This window comes from Octodon degus, unplaced genomic scaffold (genome assembly GCF_000260255.1).
Source record: "Octodon degus isolate 3935 unplaced genomic scaffold, OctDeg1.0 scaffold00180, whole genome shotgun sequence".
NCBI lineage: Eukaryota > Metazoa > Chordata > Mammalia > Rodentia > Octodontidae > Octodon > Octodon degus.
The window spans coordinates 1,410,494-1,430,740 of record NW_004524756.1 but is presented as its reverse complement, the minus strand read 5'-3'; the positions used below and the strand labels follow the sequence as shown (position 1 = coordinate 1,430,740).

At 46.6% G+C, this 20,247-nt stretch overlaps 1 protein-coding gene across 3 annotated transcripts in view; it reads right to left on the bottom strand.

The window, feature by feature from the left end:
- Setd7 (SET domain containing lysine methyltransferase 7) overlaps positions 1–20,247 on the bottom strand; it is a 48,200-nt gene that overhangs the window by 19,350 nt on the left and 8,603 nt on the right. For all 3 annotated transcript variants that reach the window (XR_002818599.1, XR_002818600.1, XM_004643627.2), the window contains exons 2-3: positions 17,947–18,076; positions 3,956–4,157 (exon numbers count right to left, since the gene is read on the bottom strand). Coding sequence is in view for 1 of the 3 variants with exons in the window: in XM_004643627.2 (XP_004643684.1) it covers positions 3,956–4,157; positions 17,947–18,076 (332 nt within the window). In the remaining 2 variants the exon portion in view is untranslated. The remainder of the gene's footprint in view (positions 1–3,955; positions 4,158–17,946; positions 18,077–20,247) is intronic.

Genomic DNA, 20,247 nt, shown 5'->3' with positions numbered 1-20,247 from the left:
AGACAGACAGACAGACAGACAGACAGAGACAGAGACAGAGACAGACAGAGAGACACTAGGGATTGAATCCAGGGCTTTCACACTGAGCCACATCCCTCCCTACCTTTTTAAAATTTTGAGACAGGCTCTCAGAATATGGACCAGGCTGGGCTCAAACTTGAGATCCTCCTTCCTCAGCCTCCTAAAGGACCAGGATGAAAGGGGTGCACCACCACACTTGGCTTATGTACTTTTTCAATTGATCTGGGGTACCAAAAAGTAATGATTCATTGTAGGGTGCCACACATGGCTCCTTTGTCTTCCCCTCAAAGAATGTCCTTAGGGTACAACTTTGAAACAGAGGCTCCTGTGGGTTAGCTAGAATAGCACTGCTGTGTCTCCAAAAGCCTGGGGGGGGGTGTTGCTGGTTAGCTCAGTTGTTTAAGTACCTGCTGGGGCAAACCTAGTCAGGCACAGGGGACTGTGGTTCAAGCCCCAATTCCCATGCCTTGCCATACCTGCCTTAAGGCAGCCTGAGCCAAAAATCAATCAATCAATCAATCAATCAATCAATCAGTCCTTCTAAAAGCCTGGTTAAGTTCCTGACCCACAGATCCAAGTCAGTAGTGCAGGGAGACCTCAGAGTGTTCCCCAATGCTGCTCATGTGACAGCAGAAGGAAATATTCCCCCCTCCCCTTGATTCTATTCCTTACCACAGTCTAATTGCTCTGGGGGAAAAAGCTGTAAATTAAAACACATCCACAAAAGAAAACTGCTTGGAAGCATTTTGCACAGAGTGCAATAGCGCTGTATTTATTGCTCCCTCTGCCCCCAAGCTGAGTGTCCCTGGCCTGGCACAGTGGGATAACACTCTCCACGTGGTCGCCCTGCAGGTCAGGGTGACAATGACCAAGCGAGCATGCTGTCACTCATACAGGCCAACGACGTCACTAGTCACTTCAAACAAGCATCTCTTTGGCCTCATACTTCCCTGCAATGCTTTAGAATATTTTTTTTTTTTTAAGAATTTTATTTGTGTGTGTGTGTGTGTGTGTGTGTGTGTGTGGCCAGCTCAGCCAACCAGGGGGCGGGGCTGGCTGGCATGTGGTGCTGGGGGCTTGAACCACGGTCCCTGTGCTTTGCTAAGCTTGTTCTAAGTATAAGTGGGTGCTTTAGACCACTGAGCCATCTCACCAGTCCCTAGAATTCTGCTGTTGCCTGAAGTGTAATTATTCCTCAGCACTGATAAAACCAAAATTGTTTTTTGATTTCTAAAGAGTTTGGAATTTTTAATTAATTTTTGTATCACAGGACTGGGGAGATAGTTCAGTGGTCTAAGCGCCTGCCTGGGAAGCACAAGGGTCTGGGTTCGATCCCCAGTACTGCATGCTGTGCTGGCCCCAGAATCCTGGGTGCAACATGCCAGCCACTGAAGCTGGGTGTGGTGGTGCACAACTGTAATCCCAGCGGTGGGGAAGCTGAGACAGGAGGATCACTACAAATTTGAACTCCATGGCCAGACCCTGTAACAAATTTTTAAGAAAGATCTTTTGTATCAATTTGAGGGAAATCTCTATAAAAACAAACTCTTCCTAAAGTGAGCCTGTAAGCCTGGAGGCAGTGTTATATTTTTCTCCCTGTTGTGGCGTTGCCACCATGGCCTGCTGCCCTGTCTGCTGCACCAGGGTGCTGGGAAGAAACTGCTCAACCTTGATGCTCAGGAAGCTGGGCCTCAGTTTCCCTAACCTGAAAGTACCTCCTCCTTTCTGTCCTGTTTGCCTACTTTGGGTCAATGAACAAAACAATATCTGATGGACCATAAATTGTACCAAGAGAATATGTAAATAACAGGTAATTCTTAGGAAAAACTTTACAGTGTTCTCTTTCTACAGTGCAACTGACACCCATCCTCTCTCCTTCCCTCTCTCCTCCCTGAGAGCTGGTGCCTTGCTGTGTTGCTCACATCAGACTTGAGCTTCCAGCCCCAACATGGTCCTCCTGCCTCAGCCTCCTGAGTAAGACTTAGGCGGTCATCATACCCAGATAAAATAATTTCTTTTTTTTTTTTTTTGCTCCGAGTGCCTTCAGGGCAGGTTTGGCTGGCTTGAGTTGTGGGAATCGAACCACAGCAACCTGAGCCTGACTGCTTTGTTGAAGCAGCCACTTAAAGAACTGAGCTAAAGGGCAGGCCCCCTAAAATAATTTCTTTAGAATAATTTCATATAAATAAATTTAGCAAAGTCTACTTTTCTCCTTTTTTAAAATGTATGTGGTGTAAGGTCTCACTACTCAGCTTGGACTGGTAGTGATCCTCCTGTTTTCAAGCCTCCCTGCGCTGGGATTACAAGCGTGTGCCACCACGCCCGGACTGGCATGGTGGGGGTAGCAAATGGTGCCAGGGATTGAACCCTGGTCCTTGTGCTTGCCTAAATACATGCTTAGTCTGCTGAGCTATCTCACTACAAAGGCTACTTTTCTTTCTTTTCTTTTCTTTTTTCTTTTTTTTTTTAGCAGGACCGGGGATTGAACTCAGATCCTTGCGTTTGCCAGTCAAGCGCTTATCCTACTGAGCCATCTCCCCGGCCCCTAAAAGGCTACTTTTCTTGGTACACATGTAATAATTTGTTTTTGTTAATACTTTTTAATCATAGCCTTCTCAACCATCAAAGAAGAGTAGCCATGGCCCTCCGCTATCCCATGGCCATGGGCCTCAACAAGGGCCACAAAGTGACCAAAAATGTGAGTAAACTGAAGCACAGCTGCCAGCCGCCTTCACGGACGTCTCACCAAACACACCAAGTTCATTCGGGACAAGATCCGGGAGGTGTGCGGCTTTGCCCCCTATGAGCAGTGTGTTATGGAGCTGCTCAAGGTCTCCAAGGACAAGCGTGCCCTCAAGTTCATCAAGAAAAGGGTGGGGACGCACATCCGCGCCAAGAGGAAGCGTGAGGAGCAGAGCAACGTGCTGGCCATGTGAGGAAGGCAGCTGCCAAGAAGGACTGAGCCCCTCTGGAATAAAGCTTTGCAGAAAGTTAAAAAACAAAACAAAAACGCCCCACAACTTTTTCATCATAAAAAGGTAGGTTTCAAGTAAGCAAAAATATATTTTCAGTTCTGGTCATGATAAAATGTTAAATAAAATACTTCCCATGATCTACTTTCTGAAACATTTTTTGGAAATGTGCCCACAACAGATGGGATATTTGAAATGTAAACAAAAAATTCCCGCATTAATTCACAGCCATGTTTTTTGTGTGTCTGTTTGCTCTAAAAAACTCCAGAAAGCTTGTTTTTCAAGTACCCAAAGCAAGGTCATTTAAATCACCTAAATTTAAGTAATATAAACCATAAAACAACTTCACAATCAATGTGATTGTAAAATTAAGCAGTGATGTTGTAGTAACAACAACAACAACAAAGGTAAAATACTGCTGGATTCAATCTTACATCTGAGAAACACAATAAAATTAACAGTAACACTGCCCTCCCCCACCACTTCTTTTTTCTGTGTATTAAAGGAATCAAAAGCAGTATATTCTGACTGTATTAATGCTTTGATAAAACCAGTTTGTCCCACTCATGCTTCATCCTTTCTGCAAATTATGGACAGTTCCTGGGGCGTGGCCAGGGTCCCACCCTGAGCTGGAGATACTTCAGTCCTTTTTATTTTGAGGCAGGGTCTGGATAAATCATTACATTGCACAAGCTGGGTCTGAACTTTCGATCCTACTGCCTGAGCCTCCCCAGAGCACTGGGATTATAGGGCAATGCTGCCAGGCCTCTCGTACATTGTACTCTTAGGAATTGAAGCCTTGTCTTTTTTTTTTTTTTTGGTGGAACTGGGGATTGAACTCAGGCCTTTGTGCTTGCCAGCAAAGCACTTGTTCTACTGAGCCATCTCCCCGGCTCCAGAGCCCTGAAGCCTTGTCTTAAGGCATGTTCCTATCCCCATAAAGTAAACCATCATAGGCTTACTGGATAATAGATCCAGCACACTCCATGCCGTAGGTTGTCTTTGTACTGTCCCTTGAAGATCAGCCGCCCATCTGTGTCGTACTCCTGTGCAGGCCCATTCAGCTCCCCATCCACGTAGATGCCCTGGAGGACTCCGCCGTCCTCGTAGGTGTAGATACCCTGGCCCTGCAGGGCATCGTCCACGTAGTAGCCCTCCAGGGTGCTGTGAGAAGAGACAGACAGAAGGGTTAGATGTGTCTCCGCTCTCCTAGAGGCCGGACCCAAGGACTCCTGCCTTCTCCAGGGTGCCTGCTTGGCAATCCCACCTGAGAGCTGGGTGGCATGGGCAGTGGGGAAGGTATCTACCGTCTCTCCTTGGAGCGAAAGTTCTTTGCTGCAGAGAGCAGAAACCTGCTGGTGGGAACTGAGGACAGTGTTACTCAGCTTATCTCCAGGCCTGGGCTGCAGGTATTCCCTGTGCTCCTGCTCATGTTCAACTTCCCTCAAAGTGGCCCAGGGCTGGTGCAGCTCCCAGTGAGCAGGATTCCCTGGTGGCTCTCAGGGCTCCCCTGAGGTCCTGCATGCATGGCTATCCAGCAACAACCATGGGGTTTGAAGCACTTGTCTGCACTCCAGTTTCTGGTCACTAACGCCAGCAGCAGTGACAGCTGTAACTAACTGGTGTCCACGCAGGCCACACCCCATGTCTTTGGTGCCTCTGTGGGCGTGTCAGTGTGCGCATGAGCATGTTACCCATGTAGCCACGCATCCCTTAACGGTGAGGGCGGGACCTCAGAAGTGCCGTCCTACAGACCCACAGGTACGCAGAGGAAGGTGGCGCACGCAGCTCCTCCAGCTCCGCCAAAGCTGGTCCGGGGACTGCTTGGCCGCCCTGACTAGGCCTGGCGAAGCCCTACTCTGCCACAGCGCACCTCTGCAGGACGCGGCTCTCAGTCATCTCAGGGCACAGGTGGCCATTCCTAAGGCAACTTGCTGCTGCTTCTTAAAAATCTCGTTCCTGGGGCTGGTGAGATGGCTCAGTGGTCTAAAGCACCTACTTAGAACAAGCTTAGCAAAGCACAGGGACCGCGGTTCAATCCCCCAGCACCACATGCCAGCCAGCCCCCCCCTCCCCCGCTGTGGACTGAGGGACTGAGCTGGGCGTGCACACACACACACACACACACACACACACACACATAAATAAAATTAAAAAAAAATCTCGTTCCTTTCCCCTCCTCTTCTCATCCCTTTCCCCACTTTTCACTCCTACCGGTGTCATTAACCTCAGGCCATGGTCACGGCTCATGACGTTTGTACCCTACGAAGCTGCTGTGCACGGCAGAGCCTTACTCTGCTCGCTGCCCTCCCGCTGCCCCTCACCCGGCCCTTAGGTCCTTCCTGTTTGCAGAAACATTTTCCGTTAATGAATGGCCGAGAACCATCTATAATTACTGAATGAGGAGCACGGCTAAGTGCCCATAGCCCCTGTGTATGTTGTAATTACACTCTGTCCTCACCCAAGGAGATAAACAGTTCTTGCAGCTTTGTTTGTGTGACTTGACACCAAGCTGCTAAATTCATGCAGAGACCATGGTGCGCACAGCCCTTGCATAGAAACCAAAGTCCGAATCAGTGAGGCTGGAGTCGAGGAGATGCGCCCAGCTCTAGATTCCAGGTAAAAAAAGACCAAACGATTTTGGTGAAGAATTAGTCACCCACCCACATGATGATGTGCTATACGGGAGAAAAAAAAACTATTTAATCCTTTACCTTCTTTTTTTTTTTTTTTTGAAATTGCCAGATAAAATACAAGATGCTTAGTTAAGCTTGTAAATTAAAACAAAACAACCCCAAAAATCTTTAGTATGTCCCCATTTTTCTTTTGAGGCAAGTATAGCTATGTTCCTTAGGGTGGTCTTGAATGCCTAAGCTATAGCAATCCTCCTGCCTCATTTTCCTTAGTAGTTGGGACCACAGACACGAGCCACGGTGCCTGGCCCAAACTTTGAACAGTACAGAATGTACTTGTTTTGTGTCTGTGTGGTACTGCAGGGTTGAACCCAGGGTCTTTGCACTGAACTATATCCCATTTCTTTTAAATTTTTTTAATTTTTAGGTTTTGCTTTTTAGAGACAGGGTCTCACTGTGTACTTCAGGCTGGCCTTGAACTCATATGTAGTCCAGGCTGGTTTCAAATTTTCGGCAGTCCTCTTGTCTTAACCTTCTTGGTGTTGGGATTACAGGCAGGGTCCACCATGATTGTTATCAAATTTTTTATTTTGGACACAGTCTTGTTAAATTGCCTAGGCAGGTGTAATTTGGGATCCCCCTGCCTCAGCCTCCCAGAGCGCTGAGCTTACACCTCACTAAATGGTACACTTACACTAATTTTTTTTGTTGTTATCTGAAATTCCAATTTTACTGATGACTTGGATTCTTTTTCACTAATCCTGCCAACCCTCCTGATGTGGGATTCTCAGCAGCATTCAGACTGTTCCTGTGGGTGTTTGGGTAGAATTATCCTGACAGACTCAGCTGCTAGTACTGCTCAGGTTTCTGGTCAACCCTAACAAATCACTTAATAATATGGACCAACCCATTTCCCATGCCAGAGCTGGGCGCTGATCCTTTCCTGTAAGTGCTTGAGGGCTTCAGTTCAATCCCCAGTTCCGCCAAAAAATAAAAATAAACAAACAACAACAACAAAATGAACCGAAAGGAGCCATCCTTCCTTGGGGCCCTAAATAGAAACTGAGTTTTCCTCTCTGCCTGTCTGATTTCTGGTCCACAAGTACAAATTCTGAAGGCACCAGGGAACGAATCTTACTGCAATATTTTCTCATCCATTAGCCTGGAGACATGGCTATTTTCTTGGCAGCTTCTTAGGGTAACTTGTGAGGAATCTGAGGACGAAAGGGGCATTTTACACACTTTAGCTGGGTTCTCCAGAAAATAAAAATGCCAAGTCTTTGGGATTCTGGAAGTGGGGAAGTGAGGGTAACGGAAAGCTGCCCAGACCGGCCTTAGGGTGCCACCTTTTTTCTCATTTTTTTCTTCCGAGCAGGCAGTAAATCATGCTTCTGCCGTTTTTGTAAACACAAGTTCTGTTGGAGCGCTGCTTTGTACGTTGCTTTCTGTGCTTTCCCACTAGGAATTACAGCTCTCCTCTCGCCCCAGACAGCCTGCGGGCTCCTCCTGAGAATCCTCTGCTCACCTTTGTTCAACCACTGACCTCCGGAGATCTCAGCCGGCATACTATGTTTTTCTTTGTGTTGGCCTTTAAAAGATATGTGATCTATATCTTTAAATTTCTGAGGACACATTCAGGAAAAGAAAAAAGTTATGGGCTACATTTCCTTCTTTCCATCCTAATCTTGGGATAAGGAATAGTCTTAATCCTCTGGCATTTTTTTGTTGAAGAAAAGTTCCAGCACTCTTTGGTAGCCACCAGAAACATTAACATGTAGCCAGATTTGAGAAGGACATGGAAGTAGCTTTCTAATCTTTCCATAGAAACTGAGCTAAGAGTTATGTTTTTGTGTGGTCTGTTCATATCTCCCCCAGAGAGCCTCTTGCTTTCCTGGAGGACCCCACTTTCCCAAATCCGTCCTGGCCTGGGCAGGAGGTGAACCCCAACCCCACATACCTGGGCCCTGCAGGCTCACAGAGTACCAGGTCTTTGCAAATGTTCAATTATGTCCCAGGCAGTGGTGTGGCTCATGATGCAGTGTTTGCCTAGCATGAGGTCCTGTGTTCGAGCCCAGCATTTTTTTTCGGAACCAGGTATTGAACTCAGGCCCTTGCACTTGCCAGGCAAGCGCTTATTCTACTGAGCCATCCCTCTGGCCTGAGCCTAGCATTTTTTAAAAAAAGTTCAAAACTATTTTATTTCTCTAGTTAGATGGTGGGCCCTTTAAGAGAACAGATTAAGTGTCATACATCCATAGACCCCCTAACATATAAGCATAATACAACATCGACTAGTATTTTCTAAGCAAAGGACAGAAATGGAAGTGGGCTCATTCTGCCCAGAGAAAACCAGGATGGAAGGAACAAGGTTACTCAAATAACCTGCTTGTCCCTTAACTGAATTAGATATGCACAGGGTCTGCAAGGCGGGAGGGCTTCTCACACGCTCTGCGCTTCATTGTTCAGTTGCAAACTGTAGTTAATAGGGATGTTACAAGGATCAAAAGGATTAATGCATGCTAAAAGCTTAGAGTACGGAGTGGCACACAGTGAATGATTAAATAATAGCTACTACTAAGCATGCTCTGTTGTGTTAGGACTGTACTCTGTCCCCTGAAAACGTGGACCCAAAAGCATTATAAAAAGAGTGATGAGATACTGGGATAGTCAAAGAAATTTAGAATGCTAGTAAAGCTGTTTGTTTTGTTATTTTTAAAAATCTTTTATTTGTTTATTTATTTGGTACAGGGTCTCTCTTTGCAACTTGGACTCATTTGTAGTGATCCTCCTAGGGGCCTGCCCATTAGCTCAGTTGTTTAAGTCACTGCTTAAAGAAAGCAGTCAGGCTCAGTATGCTGTAGTTCCTTTCTCTAGGGGCCTGCCCATTAGCTCAGTTGTTTAAGTCACTGCTTAAAGAAAGCAGTCAGGCTTAGGATGCTGTGGTTCGATCCCCAGATCCTCAAGCCTTGCCAGATCTGCCCTGAAGTCATCCTGAGCCATAAAAAAAAAAAAAAAAAATCCTTCTGTAGTGATCCTCCTGTCTCAGCCTCCCCAGCACTGGGATTACAGGTGTGCACCAGAATGGGGCAAAGGATGGAATCAACAAATTTCAAAAAGTACTATGTTCTTGGGCCAGGGAGATGGTTCAGTGGAATAAGTGCTTCCCTGGCAAACGCAAGAGCCTGAGTTCAATCCCCGGTTCCGCCAAAAAAAATTTTAAAAAGTACTATGTTCTTGTGGTGTAAATAGGTTCCCCTCAGGACTCACACACAGAGGTGACTAGATCCTGAGAGGAGCTGACCTACTAAGGAGCTGAGTTAGGACGGGGGACCTTGTTGCAGGAGGAAGGTCACTGGGGGCAGCTTTCGGAAGCTTCCTCGTGAGCTCTTTCCTGCCTCTGCTTCCTTGTGCCATGAGGAGGGCAGCTTTCCTTGGCTGTGCACTGCCACCTTGGGGTCTCTGCCTCGGAGCCCACAGACTGGACCGAATCCTCTGAAATCATGAACTAAACTGAACTTTTCCTCCTTCAAGCTTTGAGTGTCAAGTATTTTGTCCCACCAGTGTAAAGATAATACAAATGCATTCATTATGATAAATAAAAAACAAAGCAAGCACTACCGATTGTAGAAATTCCTAGTCTCGTAGTCAGTCTGGTTACTAGCACTGCAGACTCCCTCCACCTCCGCCTATATCTGTCTCATGTGTTTTTCCCACCTTTTGTTTTTGTTTTTAATAAAAATGGGATCATTTCTACAATGTTTTTGTATTTTCTCAAAGTTCTTTTCAACATTTTATCAGATTTTTTAGTATTTAAGAAATTATAGGGCTTCCCTGACAAGCGCAAGGGCCTGAGTTCAATCCCCGGTTCCGCCAAAAAAAAAAAAGAAATTATAGGGGCTGGTGAGATGGCTCAGTGGTCTAAAGCACCTACTTGGAACAAGTTTAGCAAAGCACAGGGACCGCGGTTCAATCCCCCAGCACCACATGCCAGCCAGCCCCGCCCCCTGGTGGGCTGAGCTGGCCACACACACACACACACACACACAAATAAATGTTAAAAAAAAAATTAAAAAAAAAAAGAAATTATAGAACTGCCTTTCAATTGTTTGATTTTTCTTTTTTCTTTCTTTTTTTCTTTTTCTTTTAGTTGTTTGATTTTTCTGGCACCAGCACATAAGTTAAAAAACTGGAAAACTTAGGGAGAAATTAAAACACTAATTTTAATATATTGAGAAATTTATGTAATTTCTTTTTCTTCACATAAACAGACCATTTTGGGGCCGGGGAGATGGCTCAGTGGAATAAGTGCTTCCCTGGCAAGTGCAAGGACCTGAGTTCAATCCCCGGTTCCGCAAAAAAAAAAAAAAAAAAAAAAAAAAGGACCATTTTTTAATCTGTCTTATCAAAGCACTTGCAGTTAAGGTTCTAAGAATGCATTAAATTAGGAAATCTAACTTACAGAAAAATGGAGAAATTTTATAATTGTTTACCTAAATCAATATACTTGCATTTTATTCAAATACTATGGTATTTTCACTGAAAAAATTCTGTTAGTGTCGGAATACATGTTCTTATGTTTTAAGTGTTGCCTTTTCTTCATGATATGGAAATCCACATTTTGGGTTTTTTTAAAAATTTATTTAGGATTTTTTTGAGACAGGCTCTCATCATGTAGTTCACCAATTTTTTTTTTTTTTTTTCCATTTTCCTTTGTTTTTTTGAGACAGGGTCTTACCCTGCAGCCCAGGCAATCCTCAGCTTCCTGAATGCTGGGATTATAGGCATGTACCACACACCCGCCTGCCATGTAATTCAGACCAGCCTGGAACTCATTACATAGTCAAGGCTGGCTTTGAACTTGTGCAGAGGATATGGCTGGGCTTTGTTCCTTACAGACTCAAATCCCGCCCCTGCCTGTGTCAGTTGCAACAATCGAAGAGCCAAGAGGGAAATTAAAAAGAAACAAATTCTACTTTAAATTCTCATCCCTAAATAAACTGTGACTCTCAGTATAACACATTGTTTAAGAAACTTCTTACATGAGAATATGTAGTATCTTAAAATATAACAGAAGTATGACAGACTGAATAGTAAGACCCAGCCCATCTGCTAGCACTATCCCACCCAGCACCTTCAGTTTCTTCCAGGGTGAGACCGGGCCAACCGCGGGGACACAGGCTCAGAGTTGTAGCCCACCTTGTAACAGGAGATCTCCGCTCCTAGACACGCTGACTGTCACAAAGGCTCAAAAGTAAAGTTACACATGGAAGAATAATTAGTGAGTTCAGTTTTGCTTTCTGAAAAACAAGGAGAGCAGGGCGTGGTGGCTGCAGGCCTGCAAGCCCAGTGCTTGGGAGGCCGAGGCAAGAGGATCTCTGAGTTTGAGCTATATACGGAGCTCAAGACCAGCCTCAGCTACACGCTGAGATCGTCTTAAATACATACATACCGCACCCCAGAAACTCTCAGAAAACTTTCTGCTGTGCTCTGAATGTATGTGTGTCTTGACAACATTCTTCCTGTTAAAATTCAAACTGCAAGCCAGATGGTGTCGAGGAGTGGGGCCTTGAGGAGGTGATTACATCAGAAGTGCAGAGATCTTCCCAGTGGCTTAGCGCCCTTCTAAGAAGACATCAGAACTGAGTGTGGGGTGCACACCTGTAATCCCAACACTTGGGAGGCTGAGGCAGGAGGATTACTGCAAGTCCAAGGCCAGCCTGAGCGACACAGTGAAGTCAAGGCCAGTCTGAACCATAGCAACACAGTCTCACTCCCCACCCCTCAGAGGAAGCGGGTCAGCTCTAAAATGGAATTCATTTTGAGTTCACTTTGGCCTGAATCTCAGCACCAGCTTTCCTAGAGGACCCTGGGCAAGTTAATTAGCCATTCTGTGACTTAGTTTCTTTGCGCATAAAGCAGGATTATGGGGCTTCACAGACTGTTAGGAACGCCAGGTGTCCAGCGTGGCTTGAATGCAAGACATTCAGTCTGCCACTGCCTTTCACACTGCACAATCTTGTCTCCGTGAAGAATGTTCTTTAGAATACAGATGCATATATTCGTCAAGCTTGCTGCCAGCAAAAGCTGGACGCCTCTCAGGAACAGATAAGGGACTTCTGGGCCCGGGGAGATAGCTCAGTAGAATAAACGCTTGCCTGGCAAGCACAAGGTCCTGAGTTCAATCCCTGGTACCGCAAAAAAAAAAAAAAAAAAAAAAAAAAAAAAAAAAAAAAAGAGAGAAGGGAATTCTGCCTTTTGTGGGAGGCAGGAATCCATGACTTCAGGAGGCCCCTCCAACTCTAGTCCTTCTGAAAGCTAAACAGGCGTTTCCTAAACCCCAGTCTAGGAAGTGCGGCACAGATCCCTCAGCTGGGAGACTGGCTTACCAGCACCCCAGCGGAGCTTCTGGCCAGCGAGCTAGGAGCCCTGTCAGCTGGGACAGGAGGGAGCAAAAGACGACAGGAAATGACACAGGAGAATAGAGTCAGAAAGGAGCGGACAGTGAAGCCCAAGGCACCCGAGGGCCACCTCGCCTGGATACCGGGCTGAAAGTTGGAGCCTCTCTACTACCCGAAGCCCCAAAGCAAGCCGCTCCACAATGCAAAGCGCATGATGTACATCCTAGGGTGGTGACAAGTTCACTTCTGGCCCTGTACATCTTTGCTGAACTAAGAGTCAGGAAAAACACAGTAAAAGGAACATCCAGACTTGGGGGTCAACATAAAAATTAGAGCTGTGTCCACCAGAACATCTGCATAACCCAGCCCTGCAGGACTCCAGCCAAAGCGCGGCTCTGCACCTGTAGCCCAACGGTCCCCAGCTGAAGGTTCCTTTTGGCTCATGACACTGGTCCCCGCACACTGGGGCCACACTAGGTGTTAGGAAGTGGCCCAACTTCAGGTTTCCCAATGAATAAGCCAGCTCAGGAACTGTGCTTTTCCGTTCTACATTTTGTCACATAAGGAAAGAGCAAGTCTTGGTTATAATGTCAGAACTGCAAAGTGTCTGGAGCCAAGACACAGTACCAGCCAGGTGGACAGCATGCGTGCTGACTTCGAGGCGGAGGGAGGAGGTCACTGCCCCCACGTTTCCCCAGGGAGTGTGCAAAGCACTCACGCTCTCTCCCAGCAGCAGTCACGTCTAGGGATGCAAAAACAAAAATACCAGAAGAGTTGGGGATGGTGAGTGGGTAGGGTAGGAGTCAGGCCTAGCCTGGGCGACTTAGAGATACCTTGTCTTAAAGAAAAACAAACATAAAGGAGGCCTGTTATATAGCTCTGTGTGAGGGTCCTGGCTGTACTGGGGCCAGGGAGGGAACACACTTTCACTTTTTGGAACTTGAGTATTTCATCATGCTTTCTATTCCACCAAGCACTTGCTACATTTGCAGTTTGAAAACAAAATATTCTGGGGGCTGGAAATATAGCTCAGTGGTACGATGCTTGCCTGGCAAGAGCAAGATCCTGAGTTTGATTTCCAGCACTATAAAAAAAAAATCTGCTTCTGTCTAGGAACTTTGTTAAACAATTTAACAGGGCCAGTTCTGGCAGCCTGGATACTTCAAATTCTTATTTAGATTTAGCACATTCCTTGTCAAGGTAAAAGTTGATTTTAGAATTTTCTTGCTATAATTCCTATTTGTTTAAATGCTTCTATTAAATCACACACTAAGACATAAGATTAACATAAAATTAGAATGCCTGGGCTGAATCTTCTGTTACCACACTTGGTGATTTTCCTTTTTCCAAATACAGTTCCCACACTTCTGAACAAGTCCTTTGGTGGGGACACAAACAGCAGTGTAGGGTTCAGTGACTTTCATTATCAAAGCATTGGTTTCTAAACTTTTGTTTTAAAGCCTCGATTTCAAACTGCTGGAGAGAATTTTTCCAGACCAAAGATACCAGCCTGCCAGCCTAGGCACATCATTCTCATTTAATTTTACCCAACATGTCAGACAATAATAGGGAAGAAAAAAAAAAAATAGACAAATTGCTTGGTGTGGTGGCGCATGCCTGTAATCCCAGCATTTGGGAGGCTGAGATAGGAAGATTACCACAAATTGAGGTTAGCCTGAGCTAAACAGTGAGGTCAAGGTTATCCTAAACTACATGATGAGACCCTGTTTCAAAAAAAAAAAAAAAAAAAAAAAAGACAAATGTAAATACTCTGTGCCCTGTATTTAAACAAACAAACAAACAAACCCAAATCTACCTTTTCCACTTTGAAAGTAATGGACATCTTTGTTTCTAGTAATAAGATCCTCTCATTAATTTTTACAGCAAATTCCTTTATGATGTTGCATAATATTGTTGGTACTGGACTAATAAAAGATGACTGTGACCTTCTAGGTTCTGTCACCACAATGCACATCCTGTGTAACTAAAACACTGACAGGGCCGTCTCACCCCAAGGTACCCCCGCTTCTATGTGAAAACCAACCAGGTGAGCCCCGAGGTCCCCTGCACCGCAGTCTGCCCTGGATTCCACTCTTTGACCCCTGTCTTACAGGTGATTGAGTGACAGGCATCAAAAGCAGTGACCTGATGCCTTTGGAAAAAAGGAGAAGAAAAACAAATTAAAAAAAATTTCACACCTTCTTCATGGGCCAGGGATGCAGCTCAGTGGCACAGAGCTGGCCTGGCAAGCACGAGGTCCTGAGTTCTATTCCTGGTACCCCAAACAAAACAAAACAGCCTCGAAAAGAGTGAAGAGGCCAGTGGATTTGGTCCTGGCCTCTGTGGTTCCTGGGCTTGGGCTCCAGCCAGGGCTTCAGCTTATGTCCCGACTTGTGCAAACAACTGTATTTGGGTTTATTTTGGTGCCGGGAATCAGACTCTGGACTTTGCAGCTGCCAGGCAGGTGCTGCGCCACTGAGCTAGGTCCCCAGCCCACTGTCTGCATTTGTGCAGTACTACTGGGCAAGGGTGGGGGGAGTGGCTTGAGGCAGGCAGGCAGGCAGGCATGCCTGACTGAGGCACTCGCACTCGGGGGTCTTAGGACACCCACGGGGCAGTCTCTTGGTCACAGGAGCTCATTCTCTTGCCCTGGCTCAGAAACCTGTTAGACACCAACACTTGTAAGTCAGGCCCTGGCATAACAGCACCTGGCACCAGATGGAGCCAAGCCTGCTGGGTCATGCCCCGGGGTCAGTCCATCGCTGCCTATGGTCATACAAGCCTGCGGATATGTGGGGGGGAGGAGTGTTCTGGGAGAATTCTGCCCTCTTTTCCAGCTCCTGTACTCATTCAGTGAAAACTGTGTTATTGTTTTGACAACTTTTTATTATTTTAGAATCAAATTGAAGTGCTACAGGGCCGGCCAAATAGCTCAGCAGATTAAAGGGCCTGCATGCTGGTGCAGGGGCCAGAGGTTCGTTCCCCAGGCCTGCCATGCTGGCCCCGCCCCTGGGATGCGCTGAGATGGCAATTGAGACTGGGTGTGGTGGCGCACGTCTGCAATCCCAGCTCTTGGGAGGCTGTAAACAGGCAGATCACGAGTCTGATCTAGTAGTGAGACCCTGAATACCCTGTAGACCCTTCCCTAAAAAATACGAAAAAAAAAAAAAAAAGCCATTAGTAAACTGTCATTGCAGCTGGGCAGGAAGGGTCACTGCCCTTGGACGGTTAAGGGCTTCTGAGAGAAGGCAGTGACGCCAGTACCTCAAGAGAGCCCTGCACCAGGGACCCAGTGGGTACCACAGTGGGACAAAACGAAGAAGGAAAGTGCCTGACTAGATTAAAATTCAGTTTGTAAGCAAAGTTCTGGAAAAAAAAAAAAAAAGGGATGAGGGATTTGAGGCTGTGTGGGAAAAAAGGTTAGGATTCATAATTTAAAGAAAACTTTATAAAAAAAATTTTTTTTTCTTTTTTCACTCCTGGGGTTTGAACCCAGGCCTTCACACTGACTTACACTCCCAGCCTTTTTATTTATTTAATTTTATTTTTTAAATTTGAGGCAAATTCTCAATAAGTCACTAAGTTGCCCAGGTTGGGCTTGAACTCCTTATAATCCTCATGCCTCAGCCTCCCAGGATGCTGGGATGATGGGAGGGTACCATCACACCCAGCTTCATCTACTTTCAATTCAAGGTATCTGTTATATTTTTGTGTATTTTTATAAGGGACCCAAATCATTTTTTCCTACATAAAATGAGGAACAATCAATCAATAGGAAGTTGAGGGGCCGGGGAGATAGCTCGGCAGTCTAAGTGCCTGCCTGGGAAGTGCAAGGACCCAAGTTTGATCTCCAGTACCACATACTGTGCCAGTCCCATGCTGAGCCAGCTACCAAAACTGGTCATGGTGGTGCACACCTGTTAGCTCAGTGCTGGAGAGGCTGAGACAGGAGATCACTGAGTCTGAGCTGGCAGCAACACCCTGTGCCAAATAAATAAGTAAATAAATAAATAAAAGATTAAAAACAAAAACAGGAAGTTGAGCTGCCTGGCTACCCTATCCTGTGTGCAGGGGAGGAGTCTTGGGTCTCCTTCATGGTCAGGGCACTCAGACCAGGAAGTTTTGATTTGTGAGTGAGGTTCTGTGGCTCCGTGGTGCATGTGAGAGAGCTTAGTGCCTGCTCTTTCCTGCAGGTTGACAACAGGAACTGGGCCCTGAACAGGAGGTACATCCTGTCCCTGGATGACGTCTTGCCGGCACAGTCACCAACCTGGTCCCTCAGCTCTTTCTCGCAGAGAATTGAGGATCTTCTACCATCTTTAACAACTCGTTCTCTTTAAAACTAGGATCCTGGCCACATTCCAGACCCTCTGGCCACCCTAAGCTGTCCGCACCACCCTTCCTCTCCTCTCATGCAGCACTCTCCTGGGTATGTGCAGGTCTGGCCCCCGCGGTTGCCGGGTGTAGTGGGCGACACTGTCTTCTAGACTCCTACAGCCTGTGGCCACTGAGTCTCCTCCTATATTTCCCAAGCAATGGGTCTGAAGATAGCTGACTGGGTCATGGCTCTAAATTCCTTTATTCCTTTTTTTTTTTTTTTTTTTTTCAGAGCTGGGGATTGAACTCAGGCCCTTGTGCTTGCCAGGGAAGCACTTACTCTTCTGAGCCATCTCCCCGGCGCTCTAAATTCCTTTAAGTGCTTGAGAATCCACGTGGTCACTTCGCTTCTGAAGCTGACCTAGGTGAGAAGACATTGCTGGGAAGCCACGCTGGCTCAACTTGACCTCTTGTCAGTTCTTTTAGACAGGTTCTCACTGTGCAGTTCAGGCTGGTCTCGAATTCCTCGCACCTCTCCTGCCCCAGCCTCCTGAGTGCTGGGGTTACAGGCATACACCACCACGCCCAGCACTGCATCTCTTCTGAGGGCAACGAGCCTGTGCCATACAGCTTCTTCAAACAAAGTGTGAAAATAGTAATATTCTATGCAGAAGCTGGGCATGGTAGTATATCCTTGAAATTCCAAAATTTGGGAGGCTGATGCAGGAGCACTTGCAAGTTCAAGGCCAGCCTGGGCAATTTAGTGACTTATGGAGGACGCCCTGTCTCAAAACAAAAAAATAAAAAGGGGCTGGGGATACAGCTTCATACAAAGGCCCTAGGTTCAATCTACAGTAATACAAAAGAAAAAAATTTTCATTAGAGGAGGACTGTGAAAAATACTGACACCTCATGTCAGCGTGGAGGTGTCACATAAAATGACTATTTATCCCAAAGACAAGCATTGGAAACACTGAGCCAAGAGCTCAGACCTCCCATGGGACCTGTTGGTGTCAGACTGCCTGGACTGCACCTGTGTGGCTGTGAGGAGCTTTGCCAAGGGCTTTCTGGGGCAATTCCATGGAGGCACAGGGAACACGGTGAGCAGTGAAGCTGAACAAGCAACACGGTAGCCTCAGCTTCATTCAGGCTAAGAGAAGTCACCACTGGACACGTGGGCTGAATGTGCTGAAGTGAAACCCTCACGCTTGGAGGAGTGCGGCTTGGTCGCTATTAACACTGGACACACTAGTCACCCATAGAGTGATCCCCTTTGGGTGACTTCATCTCAGGCATTATAGCACTTGGTCAGGTAAGCCCCATCAAGGACTGGGTGACTGGGGAACAAATTTGTGCCAACACCTGCCTCCATAGTCTGGCACGGCACAGGATCACTTAGACAAGTGCACTGCGCTCAGCACACCGTGGGTTGGCTTCTTGGAGCCCTGGAGCCCTCCCCTTCCCCATCACAAAAGCAGTGCACGCTGCAGGCCCTGTGCGTAGTTTTGCATGCACTGCACAAAAATCTCTGCTCAGCTTCCTTGATGAGTATCATTCCCTCATACGAAATCCTCCCCACGCCAACAGCACAAAGCATCAGCTTACCTGCCATCGAAGAAAAAGAACTTTCCGCGTCCATTCTTCTCTCCATGAATGAAGCTGCCCTCGAATCTGTCTGTAGAGGAGTAGGTGACAGTGCAGAACCCATGCGGCAATCCATCCTCATCCAGGTGCCCTAAGAACGAACCACAGTGAACCTTAGCGCGGTCCGGCTTCCCCACTGGCTACCCAAGAGCTCCTTTCCCGGCACAAGGCTACCAAGGCACAAAGCTTTCACACCCTTGCCTGTACCGCAGAACCCACCTGATTGCTTCACAGATTATGCACTGACGTGTCTACACAGAGGGGCACAGACACGCTGCAGAATGTGATGAAAACAGGCTTGCATCCTCCCAGGACTGAGAGACTGGGTGGTGCATCCGCAATGCTGCTTACAATTTACCAAGTACTGCGCCCCCCCCCCGCCCCCGAGCCCTTCTCTACTTGGAACAAATGTCCTCCGTCTCCCATGCTTTGCTGAAATGGGGCTCAGAATGCACAATTATAAACTGTTTCCTGCTACTCTGTCTGTGGAAAGCATCAGCTAACTCTTGCACATTGCGAGGACGTGGTGTGATTTTATGTATCACCTACAATAGGACGAAGGGCCAGCCGAATAGCTCAGCGGATTAAAGCACATGCAAGTAGGAGCAGGGGCCAGGGGTTCGATTTCCGGGCCTGTCGTGCCGGCCCCACCCCCAGGGCATACAGAGATGGCAATTGAGACTGGGCATGGTGGCACGCCTGTAATCCCAGTCCTTGGGAGGCTGTAAACAGGCTGATCACTACAAGTCCCATCTAGTAGTGAGACCCTGAATACCCTGTAGACCCTTCCCTAAAAATACCAAAACAAAACAACCACAACAAAAACCAATAGGATGAGGACTGGCAGCCAATCTGAAAACTCCAGTCACATACATGTCACACTCAGACTAGGGACAGAGCCACATCACCAACACTGCCATCATATGTATGCACTTCACTGAGAGTCCTTTTGAGTTATGCTTATGCTTAATTTCACATTTTACTTTGCAAACTCATTCAGCAATAACCTTATCATATACCTCTGGCTACGGTGTGTGAGGGAGCTCTGCTTTAAATGGATCTGAAGTATCTCTGTAGTCACTTAAGTAGTTATTCTGAACTTTGGCAGGCATCATGACCCTCATCTTCCAATTGCTGGCTCGTCCTGGGTCACAGCCAATACCGTAACACCTGCATCTCCACCGCTGTTTCCTGCTACTCTCCACCATGCAGGCCCAGGGATCACCCACTGGGGCAGGCCCAGCCATGCTGGTGAACAAATTTTGCAGAGATAGGTGAAAACACAACCAGCAAATACTCTACTGGCTTTTTCCTGGGTTAACTATCCAGGTCCTGGATGAGAGAGAAATGAAAACATTCAACCCTGTGTGATGCTGATGCACTAAACGCTAAAATGTGGCTTTCAGAGGGTTTGTGGGCATAAAAGGAAACACAAGCCATAGCACCACCAGAGATGTTTTCATCTCCTACAATGATTTAACAAGATAAAGGCATAAGGCCCTGGGGTCCACTCCTAGCACCTGAAAAAGAAAAGATCCAAGAATGCTATCCTTTGGAAGACATAGTGAATACTCCAGAAAGAATTAATACACTCTTTATTTGCATTATTGATTAGAGAAATAATACAGGGGCAGACAAATACACTATCTGATTGCTATACCCGACTCCCCATAGAATGAGTCATCTTGAAATTAGTGCAATAAAACATGGCTACTTAAATGCTTTGGCATTTGATAGTTCTCTTCTTCTTCCTCATCTTCCTCTTCTTCTTTTAGCTGTACCAGAGATCGAACTCGGGACCTTGAGCTTGCCTTGCCAGGCAGGTGCTTATGCCACTGAGCTATTTCCCCAGCCCTGTTCTTCTATTTTATTTTATTTTTTGGCAGAACTGGGGATTGAACTCAGGGCTTGCGCTTGCCAGGCAAGCACTTATTCTACTGAGCCATCTCCCCAGCCCCTGTTCTTTTCTTCTTCTTCTTTTTTAAAATTTTATTTATTTATTTTTGCGGAACCAGGGATTGAATTCAGGCCCTTGAACTTGCCAGGCAAGTGCTTATTCTACTGAGCTATCTCCCCGGCCTTGTTCTTTTCTTCTTAATGCAAACTTTTTCTACAAGAAATTAATAATCTGGGCTGGTGAGATGGCTCAGTGGTCTAAAGCACCTACTTAGAACAAGCTTGGCAAAGCACAGGGACCGCGGTTCAATCCCCCAGCACCACATGCCAGCCAGCCCCGCCCCCTGGTGGGCTGAGCTGGCCACA